This window comes from Adiantum capillus-veneris, chromosome 26 (assembly GCF_014529385.1).
Source record: "Adiantum capillus-veneris isolate H3 chromosome 26, ASM1452938v2, whole genome shotgun sequence".
Taxonomy (NCBI): domain Eukaryota; kingdom Viridiplantae; phylum Streptophyta; class Polypodiopsida; order Polypodiales; family Pteridaceae; genus Adiantum; species Adiantum capillus-veneris.
This window is the reverse complement of record NC_140956.1, coordinates 135,783,847-135,796,821: the sequence shown is the minus strand read 5'-3', so window position 1 is coordinate 135,796,821 and position 12,975 is coordinate 135,783,847. Positions and strand designations below refer to the sequence as shown.

At 44.5% G+C, this 12,975-nt stretch overlaps 1 protein-coding gene across 1 annotated transcript in view; it reads left to right on the top strand.

Annotated features, from left to right (window-relative positions):
• The window catches only part of LOC147424247 (pentatricopeptide repeat-containing protein At2g03380, mitochondrial-like), a 59,170-nt gene extending 50,043 nt beyond the window's left edge, over positions 1–9,127 (top strand). Inside the window, exon 2 of the mRNA XM_086501296.1 lies at positions 5,358–9,127. Within this exon, the coding sequence (XP_086357422.1) occupies positions 5,358–8,608 (3,251 nt within the window). The 3' untranslated portion in view covers positions 8,609–9,127. The remainder of the gene's footprint in view (positions 1–5,357) is intronic.
• Positions 9,128–12,975: the final 3,848 nt, after the last annotated feature.

The following is a 12,975-nucleotide window of genomic DNA, read 5'->3' as shown; positions in this document are numbered from 1 at the left end:
CTACAATCTAAAACTACGTGGGTGTAGCAGCTGATACAATAGGTACCCGGTAAACTGGATGTAACAGTGTGTGAAACAAAGATGGAAGAAATGGTGAGGATCCATCCTCATCTGCACTCTGGATGTCGAGAGAGTATGGCTCGAATCTTCTGTTGTAGTCTCCGTCGATGCTGTGTAGCTCCTCTCCTCAGTCGCGGTCGTCTGTATCTCTGTAGCTCCAATGCTCGGTCGATGAGAGTGCCAGTAGTGGTCGAATGAGTGTGGGACGAGCTCTGCAGTGGTGGCTGCTCCTCTGGCTGTCCCATATCTAGTGAAAAGAAATCTGTAATGTGTCTCTAGGACTGCCTCTCTCTAGCTCTCCCCAGTAAAGTGTCTCTACACCTGTGTAACTCAAGTAGATATAGTCCAAGACATCTCTGATCCTCATAACTCATGACCCTAGATAGAGGACCAAAACCCTCTCTGAATAAGCAGTGGAAACGCCCCCGTATCTCATAGAACACTGTGCAATGACATATGTAGTGCAACTCTGTCTTTGGCTCTCTCTGGCATAATCGGCATATCCTGCTGTCTGCTGGTATCCCTCTGAATCTACCAGTCTCAATCTCGAGCTGATGTGAGGATGTGCGTATCTGACCAATGGCACAACGCAAACCATGAGACATATGTGTGTCCATGTTGCTGGGTCGAATCACAAACCCATCTCCTGTGAGGTGGAGAAGATGCTCTCTATAGAAAGCCATCTTCGTGCTCAACTCCTGAGGCGGCTCTATCCATGTCCTCTTGGTGTCGAGCTGGATCAGGTCCTGACGAATGAGTCTAGTGATCTCCACCCGTGTAAGAGACAGCGAGGGTGCCTGAAGAGAATACTGGAAAGGGGGCAACCTGTCCATGGTGAAGCCATGCGTCTGAAACCATGAAGTCATCTGTGCATACCAGCATGAAGTGTCCCCCTGTAGAGCTAACTGTCTGGAAGACTCAAGGGCCAGTCTAGCATATCTGTCTCTAGTAGTATCCCATAGGCTATGCACAAAGGACACTGATCTGGTAAGCGCCTCAATCTCCATGGGGGGGGCAGCTAGCTCTGCTCGAATGATCGCGTGAGGTACGGAGGCCTTGGCTCTAATCAATCGGGAGATCATAGATACCAAGGGCCTCTCCATACGTCTCCAACCATCTTGGCCTACAGAAGGTCCCCATACTTGTACCCCATACATCATAGCTGAGGCTACTAAAGTATCAAAGAGCCATAACTTTGTCCGAGGTTCCTGGAACTGAACCTGCGAACACATCCTCTCCAAGCCTCCCAAGGCCGCATAAGCTCTGGTCAGTCTAGTCTCTGCTGCTCTCCCCAAAGAAAACCTCGGCCTAGTGAAGACTATCCCAAGGTAAGTGTATGCATCTGTATACTCCACAATCTCTTGACCATACGTGAAGGTCGGTGCCGATCTCTTGATCCACTGCGGTGTGGTGTTAAACACCATGACCTTGGTTTTACCAAGGTTTACAGACAATCCACTATCCTCTGCAAAACTGTGTAATGCATCCAACTGTCGTTGCATACCCTCTGGTGAGTCAGAGATCAAGACAATATCATCAGCATATAACAACAATGGGATCCACGTCCCTGCCAGCTGGGCACCTCTATCACCCTCTCTGTCAATGTAATCAGACACCTCATCAACATACATACCAAATAGAGTAGGAGACAATGGGCAACCCTGTTTCACCCCGATAGTGGAGTGAACTAAGTCAGATATCCCCTCTGGGGTGCGTACATGTCCCATCACTGATCTGTATAAAGCCATAATCCCCCAAATCAACACTGTGGGCACCCCCATCTCTTGCAGTCTGCGCATCAGTCAAGCTCTCGGTACCATGTCAAATGCTTTGCGGAAATCCACAAAGCTACAATAAATCCGTCTCCCATGTGACCTGCCCTCCTCAATGATAGCTCTGAGTGTCAGAATATGGTCAAGAGTGGAGAAACCCCTCCTGAAACCTGCCTGTCCCTTTGCCCGTACACCCTCACCCTCTGCCCAATTACTCAACTGCTGCTCAATAATGGATGCATACAATCGTGCCAGTGTGTGTCCAACCATAATAGTGCGGTAATTTCCAGGCTCCGTAGGATCACCTGCCTTGAATATAGGCACAATAGTAGACAACCTCCAAGTCTCAGGTAATCCCTCACACATGGCACGATTGAACAACACTGCAAGAACCTCCATCAGCATATCCCTAGCATGTATAAAGTGCTCCGCTACTAGACCGTCATGATCGTAAGCCCTCCTGGTCCTCATCCTGTCAATGGCTCTCTTTACCATCTCAGTGGTAAAGAAGGTGCTCGTAGGTGGACATGGCTCTGTAGGATCTGGAAGGGGATCCTGCCCAGGAACCGTATATAACGATGTCGCATACTGGCCCCACACATCAGGAGAAGTAATCACTGGGGGAGGGGAGTGCTCATGGAAGAGTCGCCATGCCTCGCCTGAGTCTCTACTCAAGAACAACTGATACAAGTCTCGCTCCATCTGGGCCAGGTAAGCTCGTTTCTTCTTTCGCACAAGGCGCCGGAAAGCAATCCGCGACTGTCTGTAGGTGATGACTCCTAAATGAAGATCCCTCTGAAGCTGGGCTCTCATCTCTCTGCACTCCTCATCATACCAACTATTCTGGGGCATGCTCCCAGAATGTCGCCTCCGATCCGGTTGAGTGTGTGGGTATGCCTCTGATGCTGCATCATGTAGTGTCTCAGTCAGAAAAGTAGTGCACTCCTCTACTGAGAGGCTTGGAGCAACTGTGCATAGACGATCCCAGATCGCCTCTGTATAAACCGAGTCAGTCTCTGGTGTAAATGTATAACGGGTGTGTGACCTGCCTCGTGATTTCTAGGCTGTACTAAACTGAAAAGATACGGACAGTGTCAAGAGAGCATGATCCACCGCTACGCCCACTGGTCTGGCTCCCACTGTGAAATCCTGAATACAAGGAATAAAGCTCGGCTGTGTCATAACATAGTCCACTGTACTGGCCCCATGTCTGTGTGGAAAGCATGTGAAGCCTGCTGCTCCAGGAAACCGCTGTAAGCCATTAAGTATGGCTAGCCCATGTGTAGTCGTCATCTCCGTGAGGTATCTCCCATACTCAGTCTGCTCTTTGTCATGTGAGCATCTGTCAAACCCCAGCTCACCCACATCCAACTCTCTAAGCATCTCATCTGAAGTGTCGTAGAAGACTGTCTGACAGTTGCCCGTTCGAGCATTGAAGTCTCCTAGGAGGATGATATCACCATCCCTAGAAAACTCCCATATATCATCATCTAGAATTGAGAAAGGCGACTGCCCTCTGGATACAGCATATACTGACGTACTGGGGGGGAAGTAACATATAGCAATATATAGAAATCGACGTGTGCCAGCTCTCAGCCTCACCCACATGTATCTAGCCTAATCATCTCTCCGTACAATATGTAGTAGTGGCTGTAGCTCCTCCCTAAACAACACCGCTACTCCTCCTGAACCTCTACTCCCATGCTCAGATCTCGTGACTGTTCTGTGGGCTATCTCCCATTTGTATCCCACCACATGTGGCAACAGTTGGCCAGGGGCCTGGTGAGTCTCTGAAAAGAAAACAATGTCCTTGTCTCTGAAACTGTCCTCAAAGGCACCAACATCCAACCTCATAGACCCATTACAATTCCAAGTCGCCATCCTCAATGTGGTCCCATAGGTCTCGCACCGTCATGTAGAGCGCCGCTCTACAATCACCACCCGACCATCTCTGTAAAAGGCCATCTTCCCCTTCTCCCTTGCCGCTTGAATCTCGGGCATTACTTCTCTCATATGCGCAAGTTGTGAGAGAGTGAGGTCATCGCCTAAGAAAATACCTGTCTTCTTGAGAGTAGGTCTCTTCCTCAAGAATTCCTTCTTCTCTTCCAATGAAGGGAAGCGTAGTATGAGAGCTCTTTTCTTTGAAGATTCTCCGGGGCCCTCACTCTTCTTGCCCACTCTCCATGCCTTTGTGTGTGAAGGCTTCTCCACCCCCATCATTGATGTGAGGCTTGTGACCTCTTTTTCCACATTGTTTATGTCCTTGAGGCCGGTTACCCTCACATGTAGAGCCCGCATCCTCCTTTGTTCCTCTTCGAGGGTCATGTTGATAAGAGTGGGTGTACAAGGAGCTTCCTTACCTTTCCCTTTCTTGGCAACCTCAATCCATTTTTCGGCCTCCTCTACTTTCTTTTGCGTTTCGGATATGACCGCGGCCCATGACTTCTTCTCCTCATTGATGATGTCAATTTCTTCTCTCAAAGAGGGCTGAAATTCCCCCTCTTCAAGCCCATTTTTTGACCGTGTTTCCAACACTTCTTTGTGGAGGTCCAAAATGCTATTCTCCAACGTGGTGATCTTGTTGAGAAGATGATCCTTCTCGTCCTTCCACCTCTTCTCCTTTTCTTCATTTTCTCGGAGGAAAACGGTCTTCGCGTTCCTCCAATCTTCCATCTCTTTTCTCCATGCTTTCATTTCCAATTCAATGATGGAAATTCGTTTGGAGTGAAGCATATATTTGAGTTTGCTTGTTGCCATATGTGAGGTTGGGGATGACATGAGAGAGAGAGAGAGAGAGAGAGAGAGAGAGAGAGAAGAGAGGATTGATGTTTCTAGAGTGCAGAAAATGCAGTAAACCCTAAAACGCAGATTTGTCCAACAACCCCAAAAAAAAAAAAAAAAAAAAAAAAAGGTCGCGAACCCTAAAATACAGGTCGCGAGCCCTAAAAACAGGTCGCGAACCCTAAAATACAGCAGCAAACCCTAAACGAAAGCATGGTAAAGAGAGAGAGAGATGGCGTGATGAGAGAGAGAGAGAGAGAGAGAGAGAGAGAGAGAGAAATGAAATGAAATGTTATATTAACGTCTTCAAAAGGCCAAAATGACCTATGAGACCAATCAGTTACAAAATAGTGAATCTAATACCATGTCTGGGTACAAAAGAACTAGAAGTGGAACAAAATACTACTACTACTACTACAATCTAAAACTACGTGGGTGTAGCAGCTGATACAATAGGTACCCGGTAAACTGGATGTAACAGTGTGAGAAACAAAGATGGAAGAAATGGTGAGGATCCATCCTCATCTGCACTCTGGATGTCGAGAGAGTATGGCTCGAATCTTCTGAGAGAGAGAGAGAGAGTGCCATGCATGTGTGCACACACACATGCACATCTGCAGGCTCATTATTTCTGCATTTTTGTAAGCCAAGTAGCATGGCTGATATCATTTTTTGCTTGTTGGCACGTTAATCTATTTCAGAAGTTTAATTTGAAGATGAATGCATCTCTTTTGAAATTTTCAGATTCAAAGCTTGTGGTCAGCACCAGGGATCCTTTGTCTACCAATAGTATTTCCAATAAAAAATGTTGGGTTCAAGAAGAGCTAGAAGTTGCAGGGCGCATACCATTACGAGAACTGCATGTTGAAGTGCAGGCAAGATCACCCGAGTATTACAATGCAGAGTACTCTACACAAAAGGAGAACACGAGCAAGGAAAAGGTGGTTGATGAGCTACAACAGAATGAGGACGAGGAGAAAAAGGAAGAAGGGGTTAGCACGGTCAGTGGCAATGAGGGAATTGACCTTGGTACATGTGCGCCAAGTACTCTTGTAAAATTGTTAAAAGTTTGTGCAGAGAGACATGATTTGCGTCAAGGCATTCAAATACATACTAGCATTGCCAAGAGAGGCATATTTAAGGACAATGTTTTTGTTGGCAGTGCAATAGTAAACATGTATGCAAAATGTGGTGCACTCAAAAAAGCACAAGAGGCATTTGATGGGCTTTCTATCCAAAATGTAGTATCATGGAATGCATTAATTGCAGGGTATGTTCGACACAAGCATGATAAGGAAGCATTTAGCTGTTTTGAACGCATGCAAAAGGAGGGAATTTTTCCTGATGAAGTCACCTTTTCTTGCATCTTGAAAGCTTGTTCAAGCCTAGGAGCATTAGACAAAGGCCAAGACATACATGCTCAGGTTGTCAAGGAGGGGTTGGTAGAGCAGTGCCGAGTGATTGGCAATGCACTGGTGGATATGTATGTGAAGTGTGGCCTCCTTGGAAAAGCACAAGGGGTGTTTGATGAGCTTTCAACACTCGATGTCGTCACATGGACTGCGCTCATGACAGGGTTTGTCCTGCAAGGACATGGTGAGGAAGCATTGAGGTGTTACAACAAAATGCAGCAAGCTGGCTGTGTTCCAAATGCAGTCACCTTTCTTGGCATATTGAAAGCTTGCAGTAGCATACAAGCTGTGCATGAGGGTCAAGGAGTCCATGCTGCGATTGTTATTGATGGATTATTGGAGAAAGATATAGTCGTTGGCACTGCACTTGTTGATATGTACTCTAAATGTGGCATGATGGCAGAAGCACAAGATGTCTTTGATGAGATTTCAGTTCGTGATGCAATGCTGTGGAGTGCTCTCATTGATGGATATGCACAGAACATGCAAGGCCAAGAAGCTCTGAAATGTTTTGAGCAGATGCAATTTGCAGGCTTCCGTCCAGATGAAATAACCTTTGCCTGTGTCTTGAAAGCCTGTGGCAGCTTAGGAGCACTGGATAAGGGCCAAGAGTTACATAACCAAATGGCTAAAGATAAGCTGGTTGGAAAAGATCCTGTAGTTTCCAATGCTCTGATTGGTATGTATTCCAAATGTGGCCTATATGAGAAAGCACAAGAACTGTTCAATGAGATGCCAAAGCGGGATGTAGTTTCATGGAATGCACTAATATCTGGATACGTTGTACATGGACATGGTGGAGAAGCACTAAACTGTTTGGAGAAAATGGACGAGGAGGGTCTTTCTCCAGATGCAATAACTTTTGTTTCTGTTTTAAAGGCTTGTGGCTGTGTTGGGGCCCTCGACAAGGGCCAAAATGTACATGCCAGAATTCTAAGAGAGGGATTGCTTGAGAAACATGCTGTTATTGCAAATGCATTATTATTTATGTATGTAAAATGTGGCCTTCCTGAGAAAGCAAAGGACATTTTTAATCAGCTCCAAGTTCGGGATTCTGTTTCATGGAACTCAATCATTGCAGGGCATGCACAAGATGTGCATGGTGAGGAAGCTTTTAACTGCTTTCAACAAATGCAAGTAGAAGGTTTGTCTGCTGATGCGGTTACCTATGCTTGTGTCCTAAAAGCCTGCGCCAGCACAGGTGCCATAGACAAGGGTGAAGAAATCCACAATCAGATTTTGAGGGAGGGATTAATGGAGAAGAGTTTAATGATCTCTAATTCCGTCATTGATATGTATGCAAAATGTGGCTTGCTTGAAAAAGCTCAAGAAGTGTTTGATAAACTTGCGATTCGAGATGTGGTCTCCTGGAATTCCCTGATTGCAGGCTATTCTCAGCATGGACTAGGAGAACAAGCATTGAGTTGTTTTGAGCAGATGCAAGTAGCAGGCCTGTCTGCAGATGCCATTACTTTTGTTTGTATATTGAAGGCGTGTGGCAGCATAGGAAGGGCAGACAAGGGCCAGGAAGTACATATTGAGATTGAGAAGGCCAAATGGCTTGAAAAAGATGTTCATGTTGGCACTGCACTGGTGGACATGTATGCCAAGTGTGGCCTGATCAAGAAAGCACAAGAAGTGTTTGAGAAGCTTTCATATCGTGATGTGGTCTCATGGAACGCACTTCTTACGGGTTATGTTCAGCACGCGCTTGGTGAGGAAGTCCTGAACTGTGTTGACCAGATGCAATCTGAAGGCATCATGCCTGATGTGGTTAGTTTTGTGTGCATGCTAAAAGCCTGTGGCAGCCTAGGAGCTGTAGACAAGTCTCATGACCTGCATGCTGAGATCACAAAAAGAGGATGGCTAGACAATTCCACAATTAGTAGTGCATTGGTAGACATGTATGCAAATTGTGGTTTAGCTATGGAGGGGCGAGAAACTTTTGACAGGCTTTCAGTTACGGACGTAGTTTCTTGGAATGCTTTAATTGCTGGATACGCCCTGCTTGGACAGGATGACAGCATGCTCAATGTATTGCATGAAATGGTAACGAAAGGGTATGACCCGGATTTGGTCACTTTCACCACAGTGCTCAATACGTGCAGTCACGGAGGCCAATTAGACAAGGCTCAAATGTACTTTGAGCTAATGATACAAGAATTTGGCATCAACCCAACCTTAAAACACCTAACATGCATGGTGGATCTATTCGCCCGTGCCGGCCAATTAGACAAAGCAGGAGCAGTGATACTGCAACTGCCATTTTGTGTTGATGCTGCCATTTGGCATGCTTTATTGGGCGCTTGTCACCGTTTGAGAGATGCAAAACTTGCAATGTGGGCATTTAAACATGCAGATCAATTAGATTTGAAGGAAGCTTCAACTTATGTTTCTTTTAGCAACATATATGCAGCTGATCACAGACAGGAGAACCAAGAGGGAGTTCATATGATGTCGCCAAACCGCTCAGGAAAATCTTGGTGGCCTGATGCTGATGATGGAGTGGTTTCTATGTTTTCTGATGAAGTGGGTGGACAGTTACTAGGTAACACTCTTCTTGACGATTGCGTTTCTCGATAATGTCAAAGGAAGGATGTAACAAAAGTCTGTGTTGCCTTCCACGAGGCTTCTTTAATGAGCATGTTAAAGAAGGCACTGTATGCACAATGAAAGACTGGTCCTCGCAAGTGCATGCACCATCACACCTTACGTGCAGAGTCGCTACTCGATATATTTACCATGATATTGAAGCTGCTGTTGTGTGGATGTCTCCATCTTGCATGCTTTGCTGGTTGTTTGTTACTATTTGAGAGGTGCAGAGCTCGCAACTAAACACATGGCCCAATCAGATATAAGGGAGCTTCAACTCTTGTCTCTTTTAGAGACATATATGTAGCTGATCACAGGCAAAGAGTTCAACTCGATCTAGTTCCAATAATCGTCGATGCAACTACAGTTAGAGATGAAGAGCCTGCATTTAGGCTTTAAAACATGCGGCAAAAATGGACTTGAGGTGGAAGCTTCAATTTTTGTTGCTTTTAACGACACTTCAGAAAAAAAAAAAAACAACACATTAGAGTGCCCACAGGGGGAGGTGCTTATCCTTTGCAAAAATTAGCCATGAAACATGGTCGGGCAAGGGTCGCGTACCATCAGGAATAGCTACTCGTAGGTATCACCATGGTCACCTAACTGATGCACCACATGTACCGGGAACAGCGGAGAGAACTCGTAGCAACAAGCTAGGAACCTCCTCCTCAGGTGACGTACCATCGGACAAGAGCCACACGTAGGTATCACGGCCACCTAACTAATGCACCACATGTACTGGGAAGAATGGAGAGAACTTGTAGCAACAAGCTAGGAGCCGCCTCCTTGGGTGACCCACCCCGGGAGGAGGATGCACTTGAGTGATCAAGGGCAAGAGCCCTAGCAACATGAACACCAGGTGAGCACAAGGTGTCCATTCTAGAGGAGACCCAACGGGGGTGTTCAACCCACAACCCATAGGCTGAGAAGCCAAAGCCTTACTGTTAGACCAACTCTTTGGGGACAACTTTTAGCACATCTATGCAGCTGATCAGAGGGAAAGAGGTCATTCCAATGTGGGTGCAGCAATGGCTGATGCAGCCAGAAAGTCTTTTTGCCATGGTGGAGTAATTTTCATGTTTTCAGATGAAGGTAGTGGACTTTCAGAAGGTGACACTCCTCTTGCAGAAGAAGATCATATTACTTAATAGCGCTTGGGAACAAGGTAAAAGAAAATAGAAACCCTCATAATACTCTCTTTTTCCTGAAAGAGCCTTTTTATTTTCCATTGAAGCGCTACTACAAACCAACTACTTAAATATTTTAATATTATTACTAATTCTTTAAATACACAAGGAAACTCGGCTCTCTTAATCATTGCGTGGGCTTGTCGGCAAAGTGGGTTCATAAAAGAGTGATGGGTAGCGTAGGGTAAAGATCCTCTATTAGGGACATTGAAATTGTGCATATCCAAACCTAAGTACAACTGTTTTGGATACTCTGTTCACAAACACAAGTTTTACTTGGTTGGTCATGCCATAAAAAATTGTTAATATGGTTTATTGTTGATGTGTTGTGGGTAAGAAACGATTCGTTTACACACAATAGATTGAAAGTTAGAAAAATGAAAAAATTAACTTGGACTATTGACTTGTTCATTAAGTAGGCTTCTCGTCTAAGTGTGCACGGTAGAGAATGTGGTTTTGTCAAGCTATAGGAAAACCATGTGAATTGTGAAATTTTTCGTCTTGCAATGAGGAAACGAAACAAACTACAAACCATATATAGTGTGTCATGCAAAAGTGCCCCACAAAAGTATGGTGGATAGTTGGCACTCAATGGTGTCCGTCTCTATAAATTAAAAGAATAAAATCCATGCCCTTACCCATAGACTAGTTGTGAAGTCCAAGCAAACGCATAGACATGGAGCTGATGACAGACTTTTATGACTTGTTGACACAGAGTTTTGTATGTCGGTTTGTAGACACTCGTTGTTGATTTTCTTTTGTTCTTATGGACTGCTCTGACCAACTCATTTTTTTTCCCGACACATCGAAGCCTCCACAAGGGGAGGTGCTTCCATGTTACATGGTCAGGAAAGGGCCCCGTACCATTGGGCAAGAGCGACGCATACGCATCACCATGGCCACCTAATCGATACACCACGTGCTGGAAATGACAGAGGGAACTCGTAGCAACCACCTAGGAACCTTCTCCACGGGTGGAGGGGATGCAGTCGAGTGTCCAAAGGCAAGAGTCCTAGCAACGTGAACACTAGGTGAGCACAAGGTGTCCCTCTAGAAAGTGACCCAACGGGGGATTTGAACCCACAACCCGTAGGTTGAGAGGCCAAAGCCTTACCATTGTAACTCTTTGGGGACCTAACCAGCTCATTTTTCATCTTGTAATGGAGAAATTTTGTGTTTGCCCTTGTATTAATATATTAAAAGCTTTGATTGCCGGCCAAATGCTGGTGCCTTACCAAATGAACCCTTCTTCCACTCCGGCATGTCATGTGGTTGATGCCTTTTTGAAGAGCCATGGTTTCTATCGACTGGATCCCTCCTACTCGGGCCTCTGCGTTAATCTATCCGTACATATTCATTACACCTATCCTCGCGATCATCATGCTCTTGCTTCCCTATGGATACAGTCCCTTCTACATTAATTCTCTTTGTCATGGTCTCTTCAACTTTCATACATCAATCATATATATGGAAATTTACGACACATGTACAATCTTTTTTTTTTTTTTTGGCATTCATCGTACTCTGTGGGTTCTACGATCATCGCATCCCTATCACTATGATCTCTTTTATAATCATCCTCTCTCTTTGTTTTTCATAGCTCCTATCATGCCAATGATGTCTACCCCAATCTTCGTCACTGAGTCGATCATGCCTGCTGCAATCTCCATCATCATCTCTTATGTGACTATCGCCCTTGTGTCGAGTGTCATGGTCACTTGTGTCGGTTGTGGCCGCTGTGCACAAATTGCATGTGAAAAGCTGACGTAGTTGACTGGTGAAAATCAATGCGTTGTTGATTTAAATTATTTTCTTTGAAAAGGACTATATGATGAGGTTTATAATCAACGGTTGGGATGAAGTGAAAGTGGAGTAGTCTACCTCATTTAAACAAGGTGAAAGTTCACTCTGGCTTGCATCAGGCTATTGAGAGGAATTTAATAATAAGAGCTTTCTTTCTGAGAGGAAAAATGAGAAAGTGAGTGATTGTGACTACTAGCATTTTAAAACATTTGTTGTCACAATAAAATATTAAGTTCTCAAAAAACAAGTGTAAGCATACAAAATAATGTTTGTGAGAGAAAACAAGAAAGCGACATAAATATTTTAAAAACATTTGTTATCACAATAAAATATTAAGTTTCTTGAAAAACGTGTAACAATAAACTATTTGAACTATAATATATTTCAAAAGCATAAAACATAATGTTTGAGAAACCACTTGGAAGCATTGTAGAAAATTGAGCAAAAAAAAAGTGGAAGAGAAGAAAGATTGTGTGTGACCCAATATTCAATGGCCCTCTTTAAAGAGACCTAAAAGAAATATAAAAACCACAAATGTCAAAACCTCTCACAAAGACCTAAAAGAAATATAAAAAATGAAAGTTTTTTTCCATGTGTGCTAATCTACAAGCTTTATCCAATGGTCTACAATTGCACCAAAAATCCAATGCTTTAGTAAGGACTCCTTATGTAGTCCAAAAACATTGTGAAGCATTGTGAGAAATCGAAGAGAAAACAAAGTGAAAGATTCTTTGTGGCCCAATATCCCAATGCCTTTGTTTAAAAAGGGAGGTAAACAAATGTCACCACCCTCTTGCAACCTTAAAAAAAGAGTTAAAAAGGAAGTTTGTCATCATTAGCTTGCCATGTGGCACTAACTAGAAAGATTTATCCAATGGTCCACAATTGCTTCCAAAATGCAACCCACTTATGTAGTCCAAAAATAATTCCAATTTCTCGGCTAGATGTCAAGCTTTTTGCTAAGATCCATGATTGTGATTCTCTATCACTGAGGATGAGAGTGCGTTTCTTAGGGTTTGCATGATTCTTTACCGTTGAGGATGGGAGTGAGGCAAGGAAAAATCCTTGGTTATGGGGGTGCCCTCGGTGGAGAGGGCCCTATCTGTGGGCAGTTTCTTCTCCTCACGACAGGCTTTGGTATCCCTTGCGTTTTGGATCCCAGGGGCCCAAGGGACCTCCTACAGAAATACGAGGAACATTGATATTTCTTTGGTAGGGTTGCACACTTAGGCTTGGGATGAAGCCCGTTGTGAGGGGTACTATCGATGCATGGAGAGCGTGCATCACAACAAAGTTTAGGGGCTATTAAGGATTGTGCAGGTCCATTTTTTCGGTGTGTCAGTTCTCCATGGAAGGCATGGTATGCAA